Source organism: Capricornis sumatraensis, chromosome 7 (genome assembly GCF_032405125.1).
Source record: "Capricornis sumatraensis isolate serow.1 chromosome 7, serow.2, whole genome shotgun sequence".
Classification (NCBI taxonomy): domain Eukaryota; kingdom Metazoa; phylum Chordata; class Mammalia; order Artiodactyla; family Bovidae; genus Capricornis; species Capricornis sumatraensis.
The window spans coordinates 80,366,464-80,393,786 of NC_091075.1; the positions used below are offsets into that span (position 1 = coordinate 80,366,464).

The window sequence follows — 27,323 nt, forward strand, 5'->3', positions numbered from 1 at the left end:
CACAAGATTCTAGCATTCCAGTAGAACTTAGGTCATTCATGATGCTTACGTTGTTGAGGGGAAGGAAAGGGCAGAGAAATGAAGCTTCAGTCATAATTGTGATAAGCCTTATAATTGATACCTACACTGTGATTTAGGACACAGAAGGGCTTCATCTGAGGCAGGACTGCTCAGAGAGGGCTTATCAAAAAAGTGACCTGCACTGAAGGATAAGTGGGATGAATTTAGGAAGGTAACCTGTGTAAAACTTGCATCAACCACATTCTTGGAACACTTTGCCTAGGGTACGCTATTCTCTCTTATCTCTTTCCTGCCTCAGCAACTGGTCCTTTTGAGCTTCCTTTGCTGGTGCCTCCCCATCTCCACAGCCTCTTGTTGTTGCCCTGGCCAGGAGTATAATCCTAGATGTACTCCAGGCACTATCCATTTCTCTGTAGTTGATCTCATATGGTGGTATGCTGTGACCATCATCTCATGATCCCCAGATCCTATCCCCATTTCTTAACTCCAGACTCCTAGATTCAATAGTTAACTTGATATATCCATCTAGACTTCTAATCAGTGTCACAATTCCAGAACAACACTTTTGATGTTTCCCTATCAGTCTTTTCTTTCTTAGTAAATGATTACTCTGTCTTTCCGAAAGCTCTGGTATAACCCATCCCCACAAAATATTGTGGGAAATAAGAGAAAGGAGGTCACTGGCCTCAGCTAGTTTGCAGTTTATCAAGGGAGAAAAGCATTAAGACTGATTTTTGAAGGAAAGGGATGCACTAAAGTGACAATAGGTCTTCCCAGGTGATGCTAATGGTAAAGAACGCACCTGCCAGTGCAGGAGACATAAGAACCACGGGTTTGATCCCTGGGTTGGGAAGATCACCTGGAGGAAGCATGGTAACCCACTCCAGCATTCTTGCCTGGAGAATCCCACGGTCTGAGGAGTCCATAGTGTCGCAATAGTCAGACACAACTGAAGTGACTTAGCGCTCACACACATGAAGTGACAATATTACTGAAAACCTGCCTCTGTGCACCAGTTCAGTTCAGTTACTCAGTCGTGTCTGACTCTTTGTGACCCCATGAATCACAGCACACCAGGCCTCCCTGTCCATCACCAACACCCGGAGTTCACTCAGACTCACATCCATCGAGTCAGTGATGCCATCCATCCATCTCATCCTGGGTCGTCCCCTTCTCCTCCTGCCCCCAATCCCTCCCAGCATCAGAGTCTTTTCCAATGAGTCAATTCTTCACATGAGGTGGCCAAAGTACTGGAGCTTCAGCTTTAGCATCATTCCTTCCAAAGAAATCCCAGGGCTGATCTCCTTCAGAATGGACTGGTTGGATCTCCTTGCAGGCCAAGGGACTCTCAAGAGTCTTCTCCAACACCACAGTTCAAAAGCATCAATTCTTCAGCACTCAGCCTTCTTCACAGTCCGACTGTCACATCCATGCATGGCCACAGGAAAAGCCATAGCCTTGACTAGATGGACCTTAGTTGGCAAAGTAATGTCTCTGCTTTTGAATATGCTATCTAGGTTGGTTATAACTTTTCTTCCAAGGAGTAAGTGTCTTTTAATTTCATGGCTCCAGTCACCATCTGCAGTGATTTTGGAGCCAAAAAACATAAAGTCTGACACTGTTTCCACTGTTTCCCCATCTATTTCCCATGAAGTGATGGGACCGGATGCCAAGATCTTCGTTATCTGAATGTTGAGCTTTAAGCCAACTTTTTCACTCTCCTCTTTCACTTTCATCAAGAGGCTTTTTAGCTCCTCTTCACTTTCTGCCATAAGGGTGGTGTCATCTGCATATCTGAGGTTATTGAGATTTCTCCCGGCAATCTTGATTCCAGCTTGTGTTTCTTCCAGTCCAGCGTTTCTCATGATGTACTCTGCATATAAGTTAAATAGCAGGGTGACAATATACAGCCTTGACGTACTCCTTTTCCTATAAATTGAATCTCAGATGCAGAATTTTGGGTGACTTAGGAAAGAACATTGCTTTAGCAAGTAAAGGGGGCTACTGCAGGTTAATGCCCTCAAAATTGTGCATCCCCACCTGAGGGGCTGTTGTGAGGAGTCTTAGAGTTTGTAGGCAGGGTTGCTGATAAGGATCAGGGTGCATGCGTGGCCTGCATTCCTTCAATCCAGAGGTCATCTGGCATCAGGTGGTCTTTGGATGAGCTTCTGTGGTTTTTGAGGTTCTTCTGTGACCTTCTCTCTGCAATGAAGGAGGCTTCATTAAGTTAACAACTTTCATTTGGTGGGGGTTTTGGTTCTGTACAGAACTCAAAGACATTGCTATGTATATGCCTTAAGGAGGAACTGGAACCCTTTCCTGAGGCTCCACTATTATTTCTTGACTGCTCCTTCCTTGTCTCTTCATCTCCTCTCTTTTCTTATTAGCAACTGTTTGAATCTGTCCTTTGGAACTCAGGGAAGATCATGGAGGCTGAGTGAAGACTGTTTTGTACAAGAGACAGGGAATATGGAAAGACTTTTTTGCCTGGGAGCCCCACAGGGTCCTGCTCAGTCCTACACAGCTGGTTAACTACTTTTGAGTTTTCTCTGCTTCTCTTGTCTATGGAAACATTTGATTTTCTTCTCTTTTAGATTTTCTTCTCTTTCCATTATGAAAGTTTATATAATACAGTTTTATACCAAACTGTGGCAGTATGTATGGCATTTTTAAAAACTTTTCATTATTGGAATCATGTGCAGATTTGTCTGCTGTTCAGTAAAATGTTGAATACACTAAATTCAAATGTCTGTCTCTTCTCCTACTAGTAATTCTCTTTGTGAACAATCTGTTTGGGAGGAGTATTTTAGTTTGCAGGGTCATAAGTTTCAAACTAATTGACTAACATTTCTACTGTGGTTTTTGAGAACCCAGTAACAAATGCTTTAGAAATCACTGATAGCTTTTTCCTCTACTCAAATGATAATTTTGGGGGAGAGAATTTAAAAAGTCCCCATGATCATTCCTGTCAGTTCAGCTTGATGTTGATTTTATTATGTTTAAAAGACTTCATTTCCCTTGGTTTGATGCTTGCATCTCTCTTTTGCCCTCTCTTTTCCTTTTAGTTTAGTATATCCTATTGCTTCTACTTCAGCATTACCCCAGTCCAAGTATAGGTATTATTTTTCTGTTTAAATACATTCTATTTCTTTTTTAATTTAATACTGATTTAAAACAATTTGAACAATTTCAAACAATTTGGAAATTTTTAACTTCATACCATGGATTCTGTGTGTCAGATATTTTATTGCTAGACTTTCTAGGTTAGAAGGAAATATACTGCAGGATTCTGCAGTGGAACATGAAGGAAAGTACTTGCTTTTTAAAAACAGTAATTTTATTTTTAAAGTCCAAAAGAAAAGTTAAGAGTTTAAGAGATGATTTTATTAGTGAAAAATGGAATGTTTAATGTTTGTTGATAAAGGTTGTACACTTTCATTCCCAGTTTTTTTAATTCTCATTTTATTTATTGTCATCTGTACTGTAATGGGTTTGAGGTGAAGGTAGAGATTAAAACTCATAACTGTTCTTGGGCTCCAAAATCAATGTGGATGGTGACTGCAGCCATGAAATTAAAGATGCTTCCTCCTGGAAAAAGAGCTATGACAAACCTAGACAATGTATTAAAAATCAGAAACATCATTTGTGGACAAAGGTCCATCTAGTCAAAGCTGTGATCTTTCCAGTAATCATGTATGTATGTGAAAGTTAGACCATAAAGAAGGCTGAGCATCGAAGAATCGATGTTTTTGAACTGTGGTGTTGGAGAAGACTCTTGAGAGTCCCTTGGACACCAAGATCAAACTAGTCATTCCTAAAGAAAATCAGTCCTGAATATTCACTGGGAGGAATGATGCTGAAGCTGACGCTCCAGTACTTTGGCCATCTGACGTGAAGAGCTGACTCATTGGAAAAGAACATGATGTTGGGAAAGATTGAGGACAAGAAGAGAAGGGGGTGGCAGAGGCTGAGATGGTTCGATGGCATCACTGACTCAATGGACATGAGTTTGAGTATACTCAGGGAGATAGTGAAGGACCGAGAAGCCTGGCATGCTGAAGTTCATGGTATCACAAAGAGTCAGACATGACTTAGAGACTGAACAACCAAAGTATATAATACTTTAATTGATGTATTTATTCAGAGGGAAAAAAGTAAAAGTAGGTAAATCATAAATACCCTCCAAATATGTAAAATTCTATGAATACAAAATGGTTTCAAAAATGTAAAATTTTATTGAATAATCTTAAATACTAACTCTATCAAAATTTTTGACAACCTCTTAGAACCAAGAGCTATTATTGGATTTTCTTATCAAACAATTTCATAGTAATATGTTTCCTTCATAGATTTATTAAAATCTGAAATTATTTATTTGCTAGTATGCTATTTTATTGTCTGCCTCCTCTGCTAGACCCTAAGCTCAGTATTTTGAACAGAAACCTGAAAGAAATGAGAATCAGTCTTACAGATCATCTAGGGAAAGACTCTTCTAGGCAGAAGGGACAAGAACAAAATCCTGAACTGGGGTAATTCTGATGTGAACTACAAGAACAGTGTAGTTAGAGTGGGAAAAAAATTTTTTTTCATTACTTATATTTTATACTCTTTATAGAACTTTAATAGAAAAAGATGAAACAGTGGTAAACACTCACATACTCCTTATTTGGAATTACATTTAAATTTTTGACACATTTGACTTATACTTTTCTCTGTATGTATATAACATATATATTGTATTATTTGACTCCCTGAAAGTAAATAGCTGATTTTATAATATTTAATTCCTAAATCTTGCAGCAAATGTGTTTCAGGAAAAGTCTCTACCATTAAAACACACAAGAAATTTAACTTTGACTCAGTATTATCATCTACTGTATAATTCATACACAGGTGTTCTAATTATCCTGATAAATTGCTTTATAGCCATTGTGTCTCCACTTAGGACCTACTCAAACATCACACATTATCTTTAGTTGTGACATTTTTTTGCTCTTCTTTAGATGTAACTCTACCTATTTTTGTCTTTCATGAAAATGATATGTTGCAGAGTTCAGGTTATTTGTCCTATAGAATGTTTCACAATCTCAATCTTTCTGATTGTTTCCTCATAATTAAATCCAGGTTAAATTTTCTGGGCAAAATAATACCTTGTAGGAGATGCTGTATCCTTCCCATTGTGTAGCTCACACAGTGAAGAATCTGCCTGCAGTGCTGGAGGCCTAAGTTCAGTCTCTGGGTGGAGAAGTTCCCTTGGAGAAGGGCATGGCAACTCACTCCAGGATTCTTGCCTGGAGAATTCCATGGACAGAGGAGCCTGGTGGGCTACAGTCTATGGGACTGCAGAGTCAGGCGCAACTGAGCGGCTAACACTTTCACTCCCACTGCAGAAGGAAGCCACTTACAGGAGTCACTAAGTTTGATCACCTTGTTAAAGTTACATTGTATGGGAACATTTAAGTTTTTAATTAAGAGAAACGTGGAAGAAAAGTTAGTTTTATCAATCTCAATTTATTTCATTGTAATCACTTTATCCCACCCTTCATTTGTTCCTCAAATATATAAGTACTATTTTAGAGATGGACAAAATTTCTGATCTAATTAGTAATACAGATAAATAATCAGCAAAATTAGTGCTTATGAGAAATGTCTTATTGTTGTGTTAGAGAATGCTGTAGAAACACATGGTGGGTGTGGTGTCGTTCAGTCAAGTCTGACGTTTTGTGACCCCATGACAAATAGTTGGCAGCTTCTTCTGTCTATGGAATTTTCCTGGCAAGAATACCGCAGTGGGTTGCCATTTCCTCCTCCAGGTAAAGACACCTAGGGGAAAGCCTTAATTTGACCTTAAGAAATCAAAGAAGATGCTCTAGATGAAATGCCATAACTAAGCAAAATGAGTGACAGGGTTGAGGTAGCATGAAATAAGGTTCAATTTTTTATGGTGTGTATTTTAAGTAAATTTTATATTATTTTAGTGAGTATTAGTTGCATTCTTCCTCTTATTTGTTTTATTTTTGAGACGTGGTAGCATTTTTAAGCAAAAAAAAACAAAAACCTGCAATCTTCTAACACATCCTAAATCCTTACCCTTAAATTTTTCAGGTTCTTGATTGTCTTCGGTAGATGAACATGGCTAAAAATAGCAGCCAGAACTGCATCTGCAATTCTAGTGAGAAATACTTTATAAGAAAAATAAGTAATAAGGTTTAAGGAGATTGCAAAAAGTAGAGATTTGATAAGGACTTCAGGCCTCAGAGAGGCCAGTGATAGTAGGAATTGATATAATTTCTTTAATGTCTACTTACATTGTCTTATTTGATCCATAGTACCATAATAGGTATTGTAATCATAATTTATTTCCTTGTTTTATAATCTGAAGGGAAGTTAGTATAAGAAAATTTAGGAAACTTAGTGTCCTGATTCCAGCTCTTGAAGTAATTGCCTTTTCTTCTACAGCACATTATCTGAACTCACTGTACCCATTATTAATCAGGTAAATGAGGGTAATAAAATTATTTTCTAACATTGTTTCAGGGTTAAATTAGTGATTGAACAGCAAAATCTATTAAAATCATGGTGAGAATTATAAAGATTTCTGAAAATATAAATTTTTAATTCACTATATACTCAAGGCCCTCAAAACCTTTGAGCTTTTGATCCTAGGAGTAGCTAACTATCAAGACTCCAATATTTAATTGAGTTTCTAATAATAAATAGTCCTTTACTGGTACATGAAAGAAAGACGTTTAGACCAGTGCTTTGCATCACTGTTCAAAGTGACAGATTATTTTTTTTTACAATGAAATTGTCAAGTTATACATAGATTTACAGCAAGATATCATCATAACTGCCCAAAACTTCCCAGTGCTTCAAAATGGTGATGTGGACATTGTGAATTCCTACAATGTCAGCACCACCAAATTCAATTTTAACTATAATCATAAGTTAGTACTAAGTATACATAATCCTTTCATTGATTGAATTTCTTCTTCATGTGTGAGATGATTTTTAAGATAAACCAAATGATGAAAAGACACTTGCTCCTTGGAAGAAAAGTTATGACTAGCCTAGACGGCATATTAAAAAGCAGAGACATGACTTTGCCAACAAAGGTCTGTCTAGTTAAAGCTATGGTATTTCCAGTAGTCATGTATGGATGTGACAGTTGGACTATAATGAAAGCTGAGCACCAAAGAATTGATGCTTTTGAACTGTGGTGTTGGAGAAGAATTTTGAGAGTCATTTGGACAAGTAGATCCAACCAGTCCATCCTAAAGGAAGTCAGTCCTGAATAATCATTGGAAGGACTGATACTGAAGCTAAAACTCCAATATTTTGGCCACCTGATGTGAAGAACTGACTCATTTGAAAAGACCCTCATGCTGGGAAAGATTGAAGGTGGGAGGAGAATTATCACTATTTCCTTCTTTTTTATGTCTGAATAATTTTCCATTGTGTAAACTATATCTTCTTTATTCATTCTTCTTTCAGTAGACTTTTATGTTGCTTCCATGTCTTCACTTCAGTACAGTCACTTAGTCGTGTCCAACTCTTTGCGACCCCATAGACTGCAGCACCCAGGCTTCCTTGTCCACCACCAACTCCCGGAACTTGCTCAAACTTGCTCGTGTCCATCGAGTCAATGATGCCATCCAACCATCTCATCCTATGTTGTGCCCTTCTCCTTCTGCCTTCAATCTTTCCCAGCATCAGGGTCTTTTCCAGTGAGTCAGCTTTTCATGTCAGGTGGCCAAAATATTGGAGCTCCTGCTCCAATGAATATTCAGGACTGATTTCCTTTAGGATTGACTGGTTGGATCTCTTTGCAGTTCAAAGGACTCTCCAGAGTCTTCTCCAACACCACTGTTCAAAGGCATCAGTTCTTCAGTGCTGAACTTTCTTTATGGTCAGCTCTCACATCTCTACATGACTACTAGAAAAACCATACCTTTGACTAGACAGAATTTGTCGGCAAAGTAATGCTTCTGCTTTTTAATATGCTGTCTAGGTTGGTCATAGCTTTTCTTCCAAGGAGCAAGGGTCTTAATTTCATGGCTGTAGTCACCATCTGCAGTGATTTTGGAGCCCAAGAAAATAAACTCTGTTACTGTTTCCATTGTTTGACCATCTATTTGCCATGAAGTGATGCGACTGGATGCCATGAATGTTGAGTTTTAAGCCAGCCTTTTCATTCTCCTCTTTCACTTTCATCAAGAGGCCCTTTAGTTATTCTTAGCTTTCTGCCATAAGGATGGTGGCATCTGCATATCTGAGGTTATTGGTATTTCTCTCAGCAATCTTGATTCCAGCTTGTGCTTCATCCAGCCAGGCATTTCCCATAATGTATTCTTGCATATAACTTAAATAGACAGAATGACAATATACAACCTTTACATAACTCCTTTCCCAATTTGGAAAAAGTCCATTGTTCCATTCTGGTTCTAACTGTTGCTTCTTGACCTGCATTTAGTTTCACAGGAGGCAGGTATTCCCATCCCTTAAAGAATTTTCCACAGTTTATTGTGATCTAACAGTTGAAGGCTTTGGCATAGTCAATAAAGCCAAAGCAGATGGTTTTCTGGAAATCTCGTGCTTTTTCTATTATCAAATGGATGTTGGCGATTTGATTTCTGGTTCCTCTACCTTTTCTAACACCACCTTAAACATCTGGAAGTTCTTGATTCATATACTGTTGAAACCTTGCTTGGAGAATTTTGAGCATTTCTTTGCTAGCATGTGAGAGGAATGCAATTGTATGGTTGTTTGAACATTCTTTGTCATTACCTTTCTTTGGGATTGGAATGAAAACTGAACTTTTCCAGTCCTGTGGCCACTGCTGAGTTTTCCAAATTTGCTGGCACATTGAGTGCAGCACTCTAACGGCATCATCTATTAGGATTTGAAATAGCTCAGCCTGAATTCCATCACCTCCAACTAGTTTTGTTTGTTGTGATGCTTTGTAAGACCACTTGACTTCGGAATCCAGGATGTCTGGCTCCAGGTGAGTGATCACACCTGGGTCCTTAAGATGTTTTTCGTACAGTTCTTCTGTGTATTCTTGCCTCCTCTTCTTAATATCTTCTGCTTCTCTTAGGTCCATACCATTTCTGCCCTTTATTATGCCTATTTTTGCATTAAAAGTTTCCTTGGTATGTTTAATTTTCTTGAAGAGGTCTCTAGTCTTCCCCATTTTATTATTTTCCTCTATTTCTTTACATTGATCACTGAGGAAGGCTTTCTTATCTCTCCTTGCTATTCTCTGGAACTCTGCATTCAGACAGGTATATCTTTCCTTTTTACTTTGCCTTTGGCTTCTCTTCTTTTCTCAGTTGTTTGTAAGGCTTCCTCAGTTGTTTGTAAGACCTCCATTTTAACTTTTTACATTTCTATTTTTGGGGGGGACGTTCTTGATTGGCACCTCCTGTACAATGTCACAAATCTCCATCCATACTTCTTCAGGCACTATATCAGATTAATCTCTTGAATTTATTTGTCACACCCACTGTATAATCATAAAGGATTTGTTTTAGGTCATACCTGAATCGTCTAGTGGTTTTATCTACTTTCTTCAATTTAAGTCTGAATTTGGCAATAAGGAGTTCATGATCTGAGCCACATCATCTCCTGTTCCTGTTTTTGCTGACTGTATAGCTTCGGCTATACAGTCATCTTCGGCTGCAGAATATAATCAATCTGATTTCAGAATTGAGCATCTGGTGACATCCATGTGTAGAGTTGTCTCATGTGTTGTTGGAAGAGGGTGTTTGCTATGACCAGTGTGTTCTCTTGGCAAAACTCTATTAGCCTTTGCCCTGCTTCATTTTGTACTCCAAGGCCAAATTTGAATATTACTACAGGTTTCTCTTGACTTCCTTCTTGTGCATTCCAGTCCTCTATGATGAAAAGGACATGTTTTTCTTTGGCGTTAATTCTAGAAGGTCTTGTACGTCTTCATAGAAGCATTCAAGTTAAACTTCTTCAGAACAGTGGTTGGGGCATAGACTTGGATTATTGTGATATTGAATGGTTTGCCTTGGAAACAAACAGACATCATTCTGTCATTTTTGAGATTGCACCCAAGTACTGCATTTTTGGACTCTTTTGTTGACTATGGGGGCTACTCCATTTCTCCTAAGGGATTCTTGACGTCAGTAGTAGATACAAAGGTTATGTGAATTAATTTCACCCATTCTGGTCCATTTTAAATCACTGATTGCTAAAATGTTGATGTCGACTCTTGCCATCTCCTGTTTGAACACTTCCTATTTACCTTGATTCATGGATCTAACACTCTGGGTTCTTATGTAATATTGTTCTTTATTGTCTTGGACTTTATTTACATGACCAGTCATATCCATAGCTGGGTGTTGTTTTGACTTTGGTTCCATCTCTTTATTCTTTCTCAAGTTATTTCTCCATTCTTCTCCAGTAACATATTGGGCACCTACCAACCTGGGGAGTTCATCTTTCAGTGTCCTATCTTTTTGCCTTTTTATACTGTACATGGGGTTCTCAAGGCAAGAATATTGAAGTGATTTGCCATTCTCTTCTCCAGTGGACCACGTTTTATCAGAACTCTCCACCATGATCTGTCCATCTTGGATGGCCCCACATGGCAAGGCTTCTAGTTGCATTGGGCTAGACAAGGTTATGGTCCTTGTGATCAGTTTGGTTAGTTTTCTGTGAATGTACTTTCATTCTGTCTGCCCTCTGATAAATAAGGATAAGAGGCTATGGTAGCTTCCTGATGAGAGAGACTGACTGTGGGGGAAACTGGGTCTTGTTCTGATGTAAATCTTTAACCCAGTTTTCTATTGATGACCAGGACTGTGTTCCCTCCTTGCTTTTTGTCCTGAACCCAAACTATGTTAGGGGTAATGAAGGTAATGGTGATCTACTTCAAAACGACTTGTGCATCATGCACCTTTTTACTCAGTGCCCTGACCCTGTAGCAGGCCACTGTGGACACTTGCCTCCACCGGGGACTCCTGGACACTCACAAGTTAGTCTGCCTCAGTCTCTTGTGGGGACACTGCTCCTTTATACTGATGCCTGGGGCACACAAGGTTTGTTTGTGTCCTCCAAGAGTCTGTTTTCCCAGTCCTGTGGAAGTTTTGTGACCAAATCCCACTGGCCTCCAAAGTCAAATTCCCAGGGGATTCTCAGTCCCTTTGCCAGATCTTCAGATTGGGAAATTTGTTGTGGGTCCTAGAACTTTCTTAACAGTATAAGAGTTTCTTTGGTATAGTTGTTCTGTAATTGTGTTCAGTTCAGTTTAGTAGCTCAGTCGTGTCCGACTCTTTGTGACCCCATGAATCGCAGCACGCCAGGCTTCCCTGACCATCACCATCTCCTGGAGTTCACTCAGACTCACATCCATCGAGTCAGTGATGCCATCCAGCTATCTCATCCTCTGTTGTCCCCTTCTCCTCCTGCCCCCAATCTCTCCCAGCATCAGAGTCTTTTCCAATGAGTCAACTCTTCACATGAGGTGGCCAAAGTACTGGAGCTTCAGCTTTAGCATCATTCCTTCCAAAGAAATCCCAGGGCTAATCTCCTTCAGAATGGACTGGTTGGATCTCCTTGCAGTCCAAGGGACCCTCAAGAGTCTTCTCCAACACCACAGGTCAAACGCATCAATTCTTCGGTGCTCAGCTTTCTTCACAGTCCAACTCTCACATCCATACATGACCACAGGAAAAACCATAGCCTTGACTAGATGGACCTTAGTCGGCAAAGTAATATCTCTGCTTTTGAATATACTATCTAGGTTGGTCATAACTTTTCTTCCAAGGATTAAGCGTCTTTTAATTTCATGGCTGCAGTCACCATCTGCATTGATTTTGGAGCCCTAAAAAATAAATTCTGACACTGTTTCTACTGTTTTCCCATCTATTTCCCATGAAGTGATGGGACCAGATGCCATGCTCTTCGTTTTCTGAATGTTGAGCTTTAAGCCAACTTTTTCACTCTCCTCTTTCACTCATCAAGAGGCTTTTTAGCTCCTCTTCAATTTCTGCCATAAGGGTCGTGTCATCTGCCTATCTGAGGTTATGGATATTTCTCCCAGCAATCTTCATTCCAGCTTGTGTTTCTTCCAGTCCAGCGTTTCTCATGATGTACTCTGCATATAAGTTAAATAAGCAGGGTGACAATATACAGCCTTGACGTACTCCTTTTCCTGTTTGGAACCAGTCTGTTGTTTCGTATCCAGTTCTAACTGCTGCTTCCTGACCTGCATACAGATTTCTCAAGAGGCAGGTCAGGTGGTCTGGTATTCCCATCTCTTTCAGAATTTTCCAGAGTTTATTGTGATCCACACACTCAAAGGCTTTGGCATAGTCAATAAAGCAGAAATAGATGTTTTTCTGGAACTCTCTTGCTTTTTCCATGATCCAGCAGATGTTGGCAATTTGATCTCTGGTTCCTCTGCCTTTTCTGAAACCAGCTTGAACATCAGAGAGTTCAAGGTTCATTACTACCTAAAAGTTACAGTTACTACTTAAAAATTACAGTTAGTATTTAATACTAATTAGTAGTAGTGCTAATATTGTGAAAACCTATAATTATATTTTTAAATGCTTCTTTCTGTCCTCTGATACAGCAAAAATCTTTACTGTATATTAAAATTTTTAAGCTATATTATTACACATTTTATAAATGTGAGAATTAAATAAGTTAGTACAACAAAATAAACAGATATGATATATGTTTAATAAAAATAACTATGACATGTTTTTTTTTCTATTTGTAGTCTTTATCCTTTTTTTGATAGTGTTAAAACTGAATATAGTGTATAGTAAAATTCACTCTAGCCTGTAGTTTTCATCTTATGAAACCAGATTACATTGATTCTTAATGTCAATACAATATGATGGCATCAAAATAAATATCTGCTCAACAAAACTTTTCAGCAAAGAATCCTTAGGACTTTACTTAATCACTTTGCTTAGTAGGTTTTTAGACTTGTGGGTATTAGTTCCCAGCTATCCAAAAATTCCCATTCACTTTATATGTTCAGGCTTGTTTTGGTAAACCAGCTGTTTTTTAATTTATTCCTTTGCATCTCTGAATTCATCATATAGTCTTTCCATGTCCAAAATATTCATGATTTAGAACCATTTTCAAGCACCTCGAATGTCAGCATAAGATAAAACACTATCAGAGATAATGGCTTTAAAGCACTTTAATAAATAGTTGTGAAATTATGAAATAAAAATTGGAATCCAATAAAGTTTTAGTTTTAATATAGAAATCATAAAGTCCTATTTAACATAACTGCTCTTTTCTGGTGAGGTTTTTTTTGTAAACATTCTTAAATCCCAAAATAAGCAATGTTTTTCTCTGTAATTTTTTTTTTCTAACCTACACAGAAGTTCACACAACTTGGGTAGAATAAGATAGAGTATCTTTTACCAGATTCCTCATAGCCGCTCATCAAACAGTTTTGGAAAAACATATAAATGTGTCATATTGTAATATTTTTCTCCATTGTCATCTGTCATATATATAAAATTTAGAGAAAGACATTTTTCTTGCTCCATACTTTGAAAATAGGATTTTATGAAAGTCAGTATTATAGCATCTTGTCTATGGATGGCCCCAGTAATAGTCATCCTGAAGGCACATGTCTCAAGGAGACTGTTTCCTTCCATTTTTAGAAAGTGAAAAGGCTCATTAAGTACTTCTACACACTTTGAGGAAACTGAAAAGTGACCAAGTAATTTCATTATGAATCCTCATTATCACAAGTAAGCAAATCACATCCCTTTTTAGAAGCCTTTTCTACAAGGTGTACAGGACATTAAGTGGGTAAGAGCTGTTCATTTTCTTTTGTAAAGAGTTTATAGGCTGAATGACATTTTCCAGAATTTACATTTGCAATGTCTATCCAGTATGCAGATAGATAAGCAAAGTCTATTTTATGTCTGAACAAGATATTAACAGTCTTTTGTGTCTTCTGAAGTTTAATCAAAATCTTCATGGAAAGTAAGAAGACAAACGAAACTTCATTTTTCAAATTGAAATATATAAGACCTAGGGGACACATTATTTTGTTTCTGAGATTAAACACATCACTTTTTTGTCATTAGTAAGATTGGACAGAATCAGCTCTACACTATAAGGAAGCAAAACATTGGTTATCAAAATTTCCCCTTTTGTCTACCCATAGGACATTTCATTTGCAACCTCTGAATCTGGAACAGTACATCAGGAAAAATGCACCTTTAGTCAGGTGTACAGACAAATCAAGGAAACAAAGCATTAATGCATGTTTACTCTTTTGGAATACTCAAGCTTATCCCATCGTTAATTTCAACTGACCATTGGTACCATTTGAGGGGAGATGGAAAAAAAAAAAAAAGCTTTTTATCTTACAAAAACATTCTTGTCTCATTTTAGGTTTGTGAGATTCAGCCTCTATACATACATTCACACTTACGCCTGGTCACAAATTAAATTCAGCATTTTGTGCCGTATGCTTTGTTTTTGTTACCTCTATAATCTAATTTCATGTATTTTTAATATAGCATAGTTGTTTAGCATTCTTTTTCGGTATTGTCATTATATTATAGCTGTTCTCAGTTTCATCAGTGAACTCTTAGAAACATTGTCCCAGTACTAACAATGTTAAAAATTAATCTAGCAGTCTTGATACGAAGTACAACAATTAATCCAAACATTTAAGTCAAAGAGGAATTGAGGATCACAAGACGCTAAAGTGGCATACTTAGGTTTCATCAGTCAGAATGATGCAATCATGTTTGACTCTATACTAGGAACTGCAAATCAGGGTTTCCAACATTAACAGTCGGAGGAAGAACAGCAGAAGTCACTAAGGAAAGTGAATATTCAATACCACAGACATCTGATACTAAAAAATAGTGTTGCCTTCAGCCTCTGTTTTCTAAACAGTTGTATGGATTTTATATTTTTCTTTCAAACTGAGCCTGTCTCTGATCTCTGGAATAGTTTCATTGTCTTGGAGAACATTTTCCCAGGATACCAAATTTGATTGCTAAAACTAGGACATTTCTGAGCAAACCTGGATAGGTAGTCACTCTGCCATTGATGCTGTATCTGCCACATTACTAGTTGAATAATTTTGGGTAAATTAATTCCCTGTGCTCCAGTTTATTCATCTGTAAATTGGAAGTAATAATAATATAATGTCATATTGTTTTATAGGACTAAGTGACTACCCTAGTAAAATAAATTAGCACTTCTAGAAGAATCTGGTATTTTGAAAGTTGTGTGTCAGCTATCATTATCGTCATCATTAGTTATCACCATCATTATCATCACTGTCAGAAATGTTAAAGATGAAATTTTCTCTCTACCTCACTTCATTTCTTACCCTCACCCCACTTCTCTAAAATCTTTTTCTTATATATTGCTTGATTGCATCATTTACTTAAAAATATTCTAATTGGCCAGTTTTTTTTAATCAACTATACTTTTTAAAAACCTATATCCCCATTTAATTCTCAGCTACTGTATGATACTTACCTTCCACATTTCCTACTATTTTTTTTTTTTCTGTTTCCTTCATTAATGTAGTTGTGAATCTGGCTCACCAAATGTGATGAAATTTAAAAAATAATAATAATTCAAATCAAGGAAATCTTACATAAGTTAGGCATACAATGTTGTGCTTCTAAAACCAAAGAGGTATTCTGAATAAGTTGTGTTGAACTCTGAAGACGGTTGGATATGTATGTTTTTGTGTGCTCTTATTTGCCAGTGTTTGTCTCGGCAATTAAAGCCTGAAAATATTTGATTGATTTTTTTTTCAATTTGATATAAATTTGGAAATTACTGCTGTGTTATTTTGGTTAATTTACATAAAATAATAAGAAATCCAGCCTAATCAGTCTTTTTACTATTACTCAACTTTGACCTTCACCTTATTCCACAAAGAAAATCCTTATTTCCTCAAACCATTGAGCCCTTTATTTTGCCAAGTATTTGTGGGGTGACCTTTGTGTTTGATGATCTGTTACAGCAATGCAAGAAACTTATTTCACAGAATTCTTACCACATTTATCAGAAAATAGGACTTTCATAACCACACTGGCTTCAGTAAAATTCTTGAGTCAGAACAATGCCTTATGCTGATATGATACATTAATAACAATTCTAGTGCTCCTACAATGGCAAAGAATAAAAAAATCAAACTCATTTTAGCTATATTACAAGTACTTCAGAACAAGATATGTTTGAGAGGCAATTTAAAAACCATATTATTACATCTTAGCAAATCTGACTCAACATTAAAATAATACATTTTAATACAGAAGGTAAAACAGATTCTTGAAAATTACTGACCAACAAATAATAATTATTAGAGGGTAATTGTTTAAGCAGTGTCTGGAAAATTCAGCTTTCTAAAAATATATAAAAGAGAAAACATACAGAGGGGTTCAGAATTAATTCATACAGTTTGTGTCCCATCTGGAAACACTTATGAAGTTAAAATGAAAAGCATTTCAAAATCTATTTCTCCATCTTATTTGCTGACTTACTTTTTGGAAAATAAAGTTGGAAATATCAAAATTTACATAAGGGTCTGAGTTATTTTTATATTCTGAGGCAAAAGCCACATTTCCCTATTCCATGAATTTGGGCTTTGTTTCATTAAATATACCTATTGGTTTATTTAAGAGTTTTATATTGACAGAGTGAGTTTCACAAAGCATCATTGCTTGAGCCATCTTTTTCCTTTGTTGAAGTACTTATTTCTTTTGTGGTATTTGAATTACTCAGTAACCCAACAGTGATAGCACAAAGCAGATTCACTGAGATGAAGATAAAAGGGAAATCAGAAACTTTCTGTAGCCTTTACAAAATATCTGCATTTCATATGTGAATATAAACTTCATAAAAAGCTGGAAAAGCAAGTGTTATTTTCATAAAATTTTCTTTCTAAAATGGAAGAGTCAATGAATTTCTTGGAAGTATATTCTGATGAATCATTCTGCTTATAATGATTCTGCATAGTTTTCCATCATCTTTAAGAGGTTAATTGCCTTGAAGTTTTTTTATTTTTTTTGTTTATTTTTATTTTTTGTAAATTTTCCAAATGTTTTATAGTAACAGTTTACGGTACACTGGTACATAAGCAGTTTATGGTAATCTGGAAAAAATATGTATAGAGGTGAAATTAAGTACCTTTGGGCTTTGTTATTTAAATATCATAAACAGAATTGTATAGTAATGAAGGGCCTCCCAAGTGGTCTTAGTGGTAAAGAACCCATCTGCCAATGCAGGAGACTTAAGGTTCAATCCCTGACCTGGGAAGATCCCTTGGAGAAGGGTATGGCAACCGACTCCAGTATTCTTGCCTAGAGAATCCCATGAACTGAGGAGCCTGACAGGCTACAGTCCATAGGGTCACAAAGAGTTGGACATGACTGAAGCAACTTAGAACAAACATATAGCAATAAAGGTTGAATTCAGATTCTAAAGTTAAAATCTCTCTCCTCATATGCTATGGACATATTTTGCTCTTAATTTATAATAATGCAAATATTATTAATGATTAAAGTAAACTGATAATGTTATAAGAAGAAATTAGGTAATTCATTAGTTGGTTGCAATAATGTTTGATATCCTTAGGCAAAATAACATTAACATTTGTTTTTGCTACAGTTATTATTTTTCTGTTCTACCCTGTATTATTCGTGTAGACTTTTGACTTTTAAATGAAGGTTGCTCTCAAGCATGAAAAAATTTAAGAATATTTTTAGATTAACCAAGAAGAAAGAAATATTGACTTCCTTACTTTCACATATATTATCTTACTTACCACACAATAACCTGAATCCTCTGTTATTTTATCTCTATATGTATGAGGTTTTGATACTGTAAAGGGTAGGTAGTTCTTCAAGATAACAATTGCAAAATTAGAGTGACAAGGTTAAATCCGCATCTTTTGACTCTCAGATTTACTCTGTAGTCCTCTTATTTCCATGCAGAGTTTTGCCTTCCTTGTCATATTGACACCTTGATATATCCACATATTTTAAGATATTGTGGTTTCACAGCCTCCTCATTCTCCAGCTCTATTTTTTTTTAATATCTTACTCAAGATTTTAGAGCAGGTGATTTATGAACCAAAGTGGGTGTTCCCTGCTGGTCCCATGGTTAAGACTCTGCTTCCACTGCAGGGGCAGGGATTCAGTCCTTGGTCAGGGAACTAAGATCCCACATTCCTGCATGTTGCATGCCATGTGATGTGGCCAAAAAAGTCCCAAAGATTGGGGAGCATGATACAACTTTTAGTTTATAATCTAAGGCCATTTCAGAAGAGAGGAATAATTACAGAGAGATTCATTTATTCAGTTCATATATTAATTGTACGTCTATTCTAGGATGCAACTTTATAGGACCTGAGGATACACTGGGGATCAGAAGATAAAACAACTTATTCTCTTGGAGTGCAATTTCTAGTAGAGGCCACAGATGATAAACAAATACTAATAAAGTATCTAATATAGGTAAATGTTAAGGGGAAAAATAATGCAGGAAAAGTAATAGAGTCAGTTGGGTAAATGATATTTGCAATTTTAGATGGGATGATTCAAAAAAAGCTCTGTGAGAAGGTGACATTTGAATGAAGTAGTGAAGGAAGGTAGTGGATCAAATCACACAGCTATCTTTTGGAAGAGCATTCCAGACCAAGAACACATCAAGTACAAAGTTTGTGAGGTTGGAATGTGCTGGACATGTTCATGGGCCAAAGGAGGCCAACTGGGGTTGAGTAAACTGAACGAAGGGGAGAATAGAAAATGCTTCCACAGAAGCACAGATTTCTGGGACCTTGTAGATCTTTGTAAATACTTTGGTTTTTACTTTTATTGAAATGGGAGACATTGGATACTTCCATCAATGAGTCTTATTACCTGACTCACTGATGGAAGCATCCAATGTCTCCATCTTGTTGAATAGAGAGGAAAGGGCAATAGAGATGAAGGTCAAAGTAGGGAATTCATTTAGGAGGCTGTTAAAAAAAATCAGGTGGTTCTAACCAGTGTGGTACAATTGAGATGACTGGCAGCTGTCAGAGAAGACAGGATCTATGAGATTTCTTGATGGATTAAGAGTAATTTGTATGTGTGTGTGTGTGTGTGTGTGTGTGTGTGTGTGTAAAAGGAATCAATATGATTCTTAAGTTTTTGGCCAGAAAACTTCAAAGAATGAAGTGTTGCTATTTACTTAAATGAACAAAACAGAGGGAAATGTAGATCTGGGAGTGAGAGTGGAGGGAGAAACAGGATAAAGGACTCAGTTTTTAACATAATGTTTGATATTGATCCTTTTTAAATTCCAATGGAGATTAAATGGAAGCTAAAGCTGTACTGATGTAAGAGGGTCCAGCTCCTAGGACATTTGGTCTAAATGGTGCAGGGTTATAACCATTCAAAAACAAATATTAAGCATTTTTTATGTGTCATGTCCAGTACTGAGTACTGGAATATAACAATAAGATATATGCTTAAAAAGATCTCAAGTCACATAATGATATGTAGTTTATGTCAAAGGTGATTTGAATTATATAGTGTTCACAAACATCAAACCTTGGAAATAAGAATACTTGATCTGCTATAGCACTGTTAAAGCTATACTCCTATTTGGAGTTTTAGTCAATTGACCATCCTCTTGAAGAACGGTTGGTTTTTATCATGGCTTGGTCTCCTGAAATTTCTGATATGACAGATATAAAGAATGCTAAACTCATAGATCTTGTTCACATTTAATGCCCATCATTCTTTCTCTTTCATCTTACTGATAAAATTCAAGTGGTGAGTTGCATTCAATCACAGTATGGTATATATAAGGTTGTTGATGTTTATGTTTTCTGAGCTAAACAGTATTACCTGAAAGATGATTATTAATTATTTGCTAGACATTTTTGTTCTTCATTTGAGTATTTTGTACTTTTTGTACTGTTGTTTTGACATTTGGTACTCTTAATAACTCTGCATGAGGTTAAGACCTGTGAAGGCACTGAGTATAGTATATATATGTTTCTAATAATGCAACTACCCAGGAAAGGCAGAAGTTATTTGGTTTCTTTTTTTCTTTTTCTTAGTTTTATAGGTCTTTAGGATACATTTGAGAATGTATTATATCTGCCATTTATGAAAGACTGCTGTGCTGAACATTGGTGCTTGATGTTCAATTACAGCGTCTTTCCTTTAAGTCAAAGAAGAGAGCAAATAGCCCTCTGTTCAGGGAACCAGTAGCACTAACCACTCTCCAATAGTAACAGTAATTTAAGCTGTCAGAGACCAACACTAGTCTGTGTCCCCTGGAGAAAAAAGCAGTTAAAGCAAAATTTCATGTGGTTTTTCTTTCATGATTTGAGCTCCTTCTGAGAAATACATCTAGAGTTATGCAGGAATATATCAAAACTGTTTCATTGACAGTGTCCTAGCAGAGTTCTTTATCAGATAACAACTGTGAAGTTGTATCTGGCGGCATGTGAAGTGCTGTGATTCAGGTTGCAGCATGGTGGCTCACTTGTAAGGAGAATTTCCACATTCAGAATAATCTTTGTATGAAGTTTCCATAAAACATAAAAGGACAAAGTCTGGATAAAATAAAAATTTTTTAAAAAACTGTGTATGTATATATTTCTAAGGTGAGCTAACAATGTGGGAGTCAATGAAATGTAAATAGTAACTCCATCCTAAAACAAAAATCAATGTGTATGATCTCTACAGTTGAGAAGATGTCAATTAGAAACACATCTCTTTGTTCTCTGCTAAAAAATTTCCTATGCACATGTTATTCTTTTTTCTACTTATGCATAGACACATAAAAATCAGTGTAATTGAATTGTGTCTTTTAAAATTTTACATAAATGGAATCATACTGTATAGGTACTTTTTCTACTTGCATTTTTTAAAGTCTAATATTAGATTTTTGAGAAGTATTCATGTTTGGGACTGTACCTCTAGAACACTAATTTTCTACTCCTCTTTTGAATATCATTTCCTAAGTATCAGCCAATATTTATTTATTCCCCTTTTGATGGAAGTTAGCTCTTTAGGACTTTTCAAGAAACCTAGAAAGAAAAAAGGAATTGACAGTCAGAAAATTTCTCAAGTCTGCTCCAACATGTTGGCATATCAATGTGTTGCTACTGCTAAGTCACTTCAGTTGTGTCTGACTCTGTGCAACCCCATAGATGGCAGCCCATCAGGCTCCCCGTCCCTGGGATTCTCCAGGCCAAGAATACTGGAGTGGGTTGCCATTTCCTTCTCCAATGCATGAAAATGAAAAGTGAAAGTGAAGTTGCTCAGTCGTGCCCGACTCTTAGCGACCCCATGGATTGCAGCCCACCAGGCTCCTCCATCCATGGGATATTCCAGGCAAGAGTACTGGAGTGGAGTGCCATTGCCTTCTCAATGTGTTGTGTTACTATAAATTGTAAAGCTTCACAGAAGTGGTTTTGGATGGAGGTAAACTATCATAGAGTAGAAAGAGTTTTAAATCTTAGAACAAAGACACAAATGAGATTGTGGAAAAACCAAGAAACGTGTCAGGTATGAAACTCACAGGTCTATAACAGAGCCACAAAATGCAGTTTCAGTGTGGAAGGTCTCATGAGCATATTTCTTTTTCATAATTCTACTATCTGTTTTGGGCTTCTTATATAGTATAGTAATTTTGAATGCTTACTTTCCATCTGTATGTAACAGGTTCTATTCATGTAAAACCTTTTAGGGATCACAATTCTTGATCTCTTTAAGCCCTTCAGTATGAATATAAATCCAATGACTATCCTTTTTCTTTTAGATCTTCTACTAAATAAATGGTATACATATGTGACTGTCCTTCAGAATTAACTGGGGATCTTTATAAAATCACATACTTTTATGAACTCAACCTTGGAAATTCTGATAAAGAATTTATAGAACAGATAAGTTATAATTTTTATTTAAAAAGCAACAATAATTCAGAGAACATTTCAGTCAAGATACCACTTCCCTAAATGTATAACAATTTTTAAAGAAAATATTCCCTAACAAGAATTGTTTAAAAACAAGTTGTAAAAAAGCAACATGGTGTAGAAAAATGAAAAGCTTTACCTTGAAATCTTCGGCCAGAACTAAGTTGTTTTGCTTCAGCTATTTATATGCTGAAAATGAACATATCTAAGTAAGGTGTGAACACTACTGACAAACTGATTTACACCTCAGAGTAAAGATAAAATGCTTTGCCTGTGGACTTGGAAAAAATAAATAAGTCATCTTACTCATTGTTTGTGTGGAGGATTTTTAATACATTTTAAAAATCATGTTTCATGAATCCAGGCCCTTATAAAACTTTGTAATTGGGTATGTATGATTGGAACTTATGTATTTTCTGTCATGTTTCCAGCATAGTGATGCTGTCCATGACCTTCTTCTGGATGTGATCACCTGGGTTGGAATTTTGCTGTCCCTTGTGTGCCTCCTGATTTGCATCTTCACATTTTGCTTTTTCCGTGGGCTCCAGAGTGACCGTAACACCATCCATAAGAACCTCTGCATCAGCCTTTTTGTAGCAGAACTGCTCTTCTTGATTGGGATCAACAGAACAGATCAACCAGTAAGCAACTTATGTTGTTATCAGAAAACAATTTCTCCACTTGTAGCTTTCCAATACTCAAAATATTCTTGTTTGAAAGTGTCCTCTCTTCCAGTTGTCTTAGTTACGAATTTTCATATCTTATTCAGTTTTCCCTTTTTCATGTCAATTGTCATAAAGAAGTAGTGAATATATGGATTTATGAATGTACATTTCTTGAGAAATTCTGTTCATAAATTTGCCTTTCTAACGAACCATGTTTCTTTATTAGTCTTTATTTTTTAATCACAGAGCTGAATATTGAGGAGAGTTAAGTCATTTAGGGAATGGAGGAGTACCTTTTCTAACATGTATTTGTTGTTCTTTCATAATAAACTTTTTAAAGACAATGGAAATTATGTTGAAAATTGCATGTCTAACATGACTTTTTTAATACAAGTTATTTATTTCAATTGGAGGATAATTACTTTACAATATTGTATTGGTTTTGCCATACATCAACATGAATCTGCCACAGGTGTACGCATGTTCCCCATCCTGAACCCCCCTCCCACCTTCCTCCCCAACCATCCCTCTGGGTCATCCCAGCAAAAGAGACACAGATGTATCGAACAGTCTTTTGGACTCTGTGGGAGGGGGCGAGTGTGGGATGATTTGGGAGAATGGTATTGAAACATGTATAATATCATATGTGAAATGAATCGCCAGTCCAGGTTCGATGCATGATACAGGATGTTAACATGACTTTTCTCATTGACTTATTTTGGAAAATAGTTCAAACTGTACATTTTTTTTATAATTTATATACTTGTCCCATATTTTGTTTTACACTTTTATTTTTTCAAGTTCTGTTTACATTTTAAATGCTAACATCATACTTTATTACTAATGACATTTAGCCATATCAAGAAAGGAAGGGAAGAAGGGAGAGAAGAAAGGAGGAAGGAAGGGAGGTAAAGAAATAAAAGAGGATAACAAGGAATAGTACCAGCCAACTGTTCTTGATAAAAACCAAACTGAAAATATGATCAACAGATAATATCTAATATATTAAACAAATTTTATGCCCACTTGTAACTTTTGTGAGGCCCTTTCTATGTCCTTGAGATTCATGAAAATAGCACATTTGTTCTCATGACTAAAACTACAAATGAAAACTCATTTTTTAGGAGTCTTTTAGGCATAATAAATAATTCATTCGCTTAATGCTGTTCTCTGGTATGAGTCCATATGTATAGTCTTTACAATGAAAAAGCAGTTGAATTCATGTTTGTGATTACACATTCATGATTAATTAAAGGGTGCAATTACAGTGATTATACTTTTAATTGGTTATCGTATACAAATGTGACAATTTTTCTCAGAAATGCATATAGATGAATAAGCAATCAAAGTGTACATCTTTTTCTCCAAAACTACTCTCTGATAACAAAAGTTAATAGTTGAAGCCCTAACTGTAAAAATCAAGAAACTGTGATATTTCCCAAGAAGAAATCATTTCATTCTCTTTTTAACCTGCAATTCAACTGCTCTTTGATTTTTCCTTTCCTTTAGAAACATTCTTATTTTTGCTTCCTGATGATACATATGGTATGATAAACTTCTCCAAATTTTGCAGACTGCACAAAACTAATTTCTGACAATAGTATGAGGACAATGATTGATATGAAACTTGGATAGGTGCAGTTCAGCCCAACTGTCTTTACTCTTGTTGCTGTATATGTGTCCTCTTCCTGCATCTTATATGACAGTTAGGCTTTGCTTTCTCTCTCTGTAGGCCTCCCTGGTGGCTTAGACATTAAGGAATCTGCCAGCAATGCTGGGGATATGGGCTCAATTCCTGGGTTGGGAAGATCACCTGGAGAAGGGAATGGCAACCCACTCCAGTATTCTTGCCTGGAAAATCCCATGGACAGAAGAGCCTGGTGGGCTTCTAAAGTCCATGGGGTTGCAAAGTGTCAGACACAAGTGAGTGACTTTCACTTCCCTATTCTCTCTCTAGCTCCTTTGGTGCCTGACTTCTTTATCACCCCTTCATCATCATCTCTCTAACCCAAGGATATAGACCTGCTTTTTGCCTCATTTCTCAAGGATCATACTCATCATTGAATCCATACTAATCAGATCATTTGTATGAATTTACTGCCCTTTTTTTTATAGGAACCACAGATTTTACTTCAGTCAGTTCAGTTCAGTTCAGTCGCTCAGTTGTGTCCGACTATTTGTGACCCCATGAATCGCAGCATGCCAGGCCTCCCTGACCATCACCTACTCCCGGAGTTCACTCAGACTCACATCCATCGAGTCAGTGATGCCATCCAGCCATCTCATCCTCTGTCGTCCCCTTTGCCTCCTGCCCCCAATCCCTCCCAGCATCAGACTCTTTTCCAATGAGTCAACTCTTCGCATGAGGTGGCCAAAGTACTGGAGTTTCAGCTTTAGCATCAGTCCTTCCAAAGAAATCCCAGGGCTGATCTCCTTCAGAATGGACTGGTTGGATCTCTTTGCAGTCCAAGGGACCCTCAAGAGTCTTCTCCAACACCACAGTTCAAAAGCATCAATTCTTGGGCACTCAGCCTTCTATACAGTCCAACTCTCACATCCATACATGACCACAGGAAAAACCATAGCCTTGACTAGACGGACCTTAGTTGGCAAAGCAATGTCTCTGCTTTTGAATATGCTACCTAAGTTGGTCATAACTTTTCTTCCAAGGAGTAAGTGTCTTTTAATTTCATGGCTGCAGTCACCATCTGCAGTGATTTTGGAGCCCAGAAAAATAAAGTCTGCAACTGTTTCCACTGTTTCCCCATCTATTTCCCATGAAGTGATGGGACCAGATGCCATGATCTTCATTTTCTGAAAGTTGAGCTTTAAGCCAACTTTTTCACTCTCCTCTCACTTTCATCAAGAGGCTTTTTAGTTCTTCTTCACTTTTGCCATAAGGGTGGTGTCATCTGCATATCTGAGGTTATTGATATTTCTCCCAGCAATCTTGATTCCTGCTTGTGCTTCCTCCAGTCCAGCGTTTCTCATGATGTACTCTGCATAGAAGTTAAATAAGCAGGGGGACAATATACAGTCTTGATGTACTCCTTTTCCTATTTGGAAACAGTCTGTTGTTCCATGTCCAGTTCTAACTGTTGTTTCCTGACCTGCATACAGATTTCTCAAGAGACAGGTTAGGTAGTCTGGTATTCCCATCTCTTTCAGAATTTTCCACAGTTTCTTGTGATCCACACAGTCAAAGGCTTTGGCCTAGTCAATAAAGCAGAAATAGATGTTTTTCTGGAACTCTCTTGCTTTTTTGATGGTCCAGTGGATGTTGGCAATTTGATCTCTGGTTCCTCTGCCTTTTCTAAAACCAGCTTGAACATCAGGAAGTTCACGGTTCACATATTGTTGAAGCCTGGCTTGGAGAATTTTGAGCATTACTTTACTAGCATGTGAGATGAGTGCAATTGTGTGGTAGTTTGAGCATTCTTTGGCATTGCCTTTCTTTGGGATTGGAATGAAAACTGACATTTTCCAGTCCTGTGGCCACTGCTGAGTTTTCCAAATTTGCTGGCATATTGAGTGCAGCACTTTCACAGCATCATCTTTCAGGATTTGAAATAGCTCAACTGGAATGCCATCACCTCCACTAGCTTTGTTCTTAGTGATGCTTTCTAAGGCCCACTTGACTTCACATTCCAGGATGCCTGGCTCTAGTTGAGTGATCACACCATTGTGATTATGTGGGTCACGAAGATCTTTTTTGTATCATTCTTCAGTGTATTCTTGCCACCTCTTCTTAATATCTTCTGCTTCTGTTAGGTCCATACCATTTCTGTCCTTTAGGACTCATAAAAATAAAGACTTCCCCTCCAGAAGAGTGAGAATTTCAGGAACAGACATAAGAAAATTAATATATGGCCAGCTGAAACTTGTGGTACCTTAGAAAATATGACAGAGTAAGGGCCAGCTGCCTTTTTTGCCAAGCTTGTGTAGACCAGTATTTAGCAAAATAACACAAAAAAATAAGAAAATGAAAGCACTTATAGAACAGTTTATTTTTACCAGATCCACTTTTACATCTTCGCAGTACAAACTTCGCAATTCAGCTTAAATCCTTTCTGAAACAAGTCAAGGAAAAAATAAACAATTAATAGTAAGTAATAATCTCATAAACTATTTTAATTATTATGTTTTTATTTTGAGCTATTTTTCTCCTTGGTTTTAGTGTTTCTCCTTCATTTACATTGAAGAATTTAGTATGTTAATAAATACAGGATTATTTATACAGGACCAAGAAAAAAATTTGTGAGATCTATTTTAAAACCTTTAGACTAATCTCCAGTATAATTATCAATAGGATCTTCTTAGAACCTTTTCTTACATGTTATACTTTTTTCTTATTATAATGCTCTGCTTTCATCCATATATATTATTAACAAAATGTTAAATATGGCAATAGATGAAGAAACAGTGGAAACAGTGACAGACTTTATTTTGGGGGGCTCCAAAATCACTGCAGATGGTGACTGCAGCTATGAAATTAAAAGATGATTGCTCCTTGGAAGAAAGTTGTGACCAACCTAGGCAGCATATTAAAAAGCAGAGACATTACTTTGCCAACAAAAGTCTGTCTAGTCAAAGCTATGGTTTTTCCAGTAGTCATGTATGGACGTGAGAGTTGGACTATAAAGAAGGCTGAACGCCAAAGAATTGATGCTTTT

General features: G+C 36.7%; 1 protein-coding gene across 18 annotated transcripts in view; it reads left to right on the forward strand.

Moving 5' to 3' along the window:
* Positions 1–27,323, forward strand: part of ADGRL3 (adhesion G protein-coupled receptor L3) — a 572,691-nt gene that overhangs the window by 443,927 nt on the left and 101,441 nt on the right. For 17 of the 18 annotated variants that reach the window (XM_068975496.1, XM_068975495.1, XM_068975497.1 and 14 more), the window contains one exon: positions 22,417–22,626. In XM_068975496.1, the coding sequence (XP_068831597.1) occupies positions 22,417–22,626 (210 nt within the window). The remainder of the gene's footprint in view (positions 1–22,416; positions 22,627–27,323) is intronic. The other variant, XM_068975510.1, reaches the window with a different exon arrangement.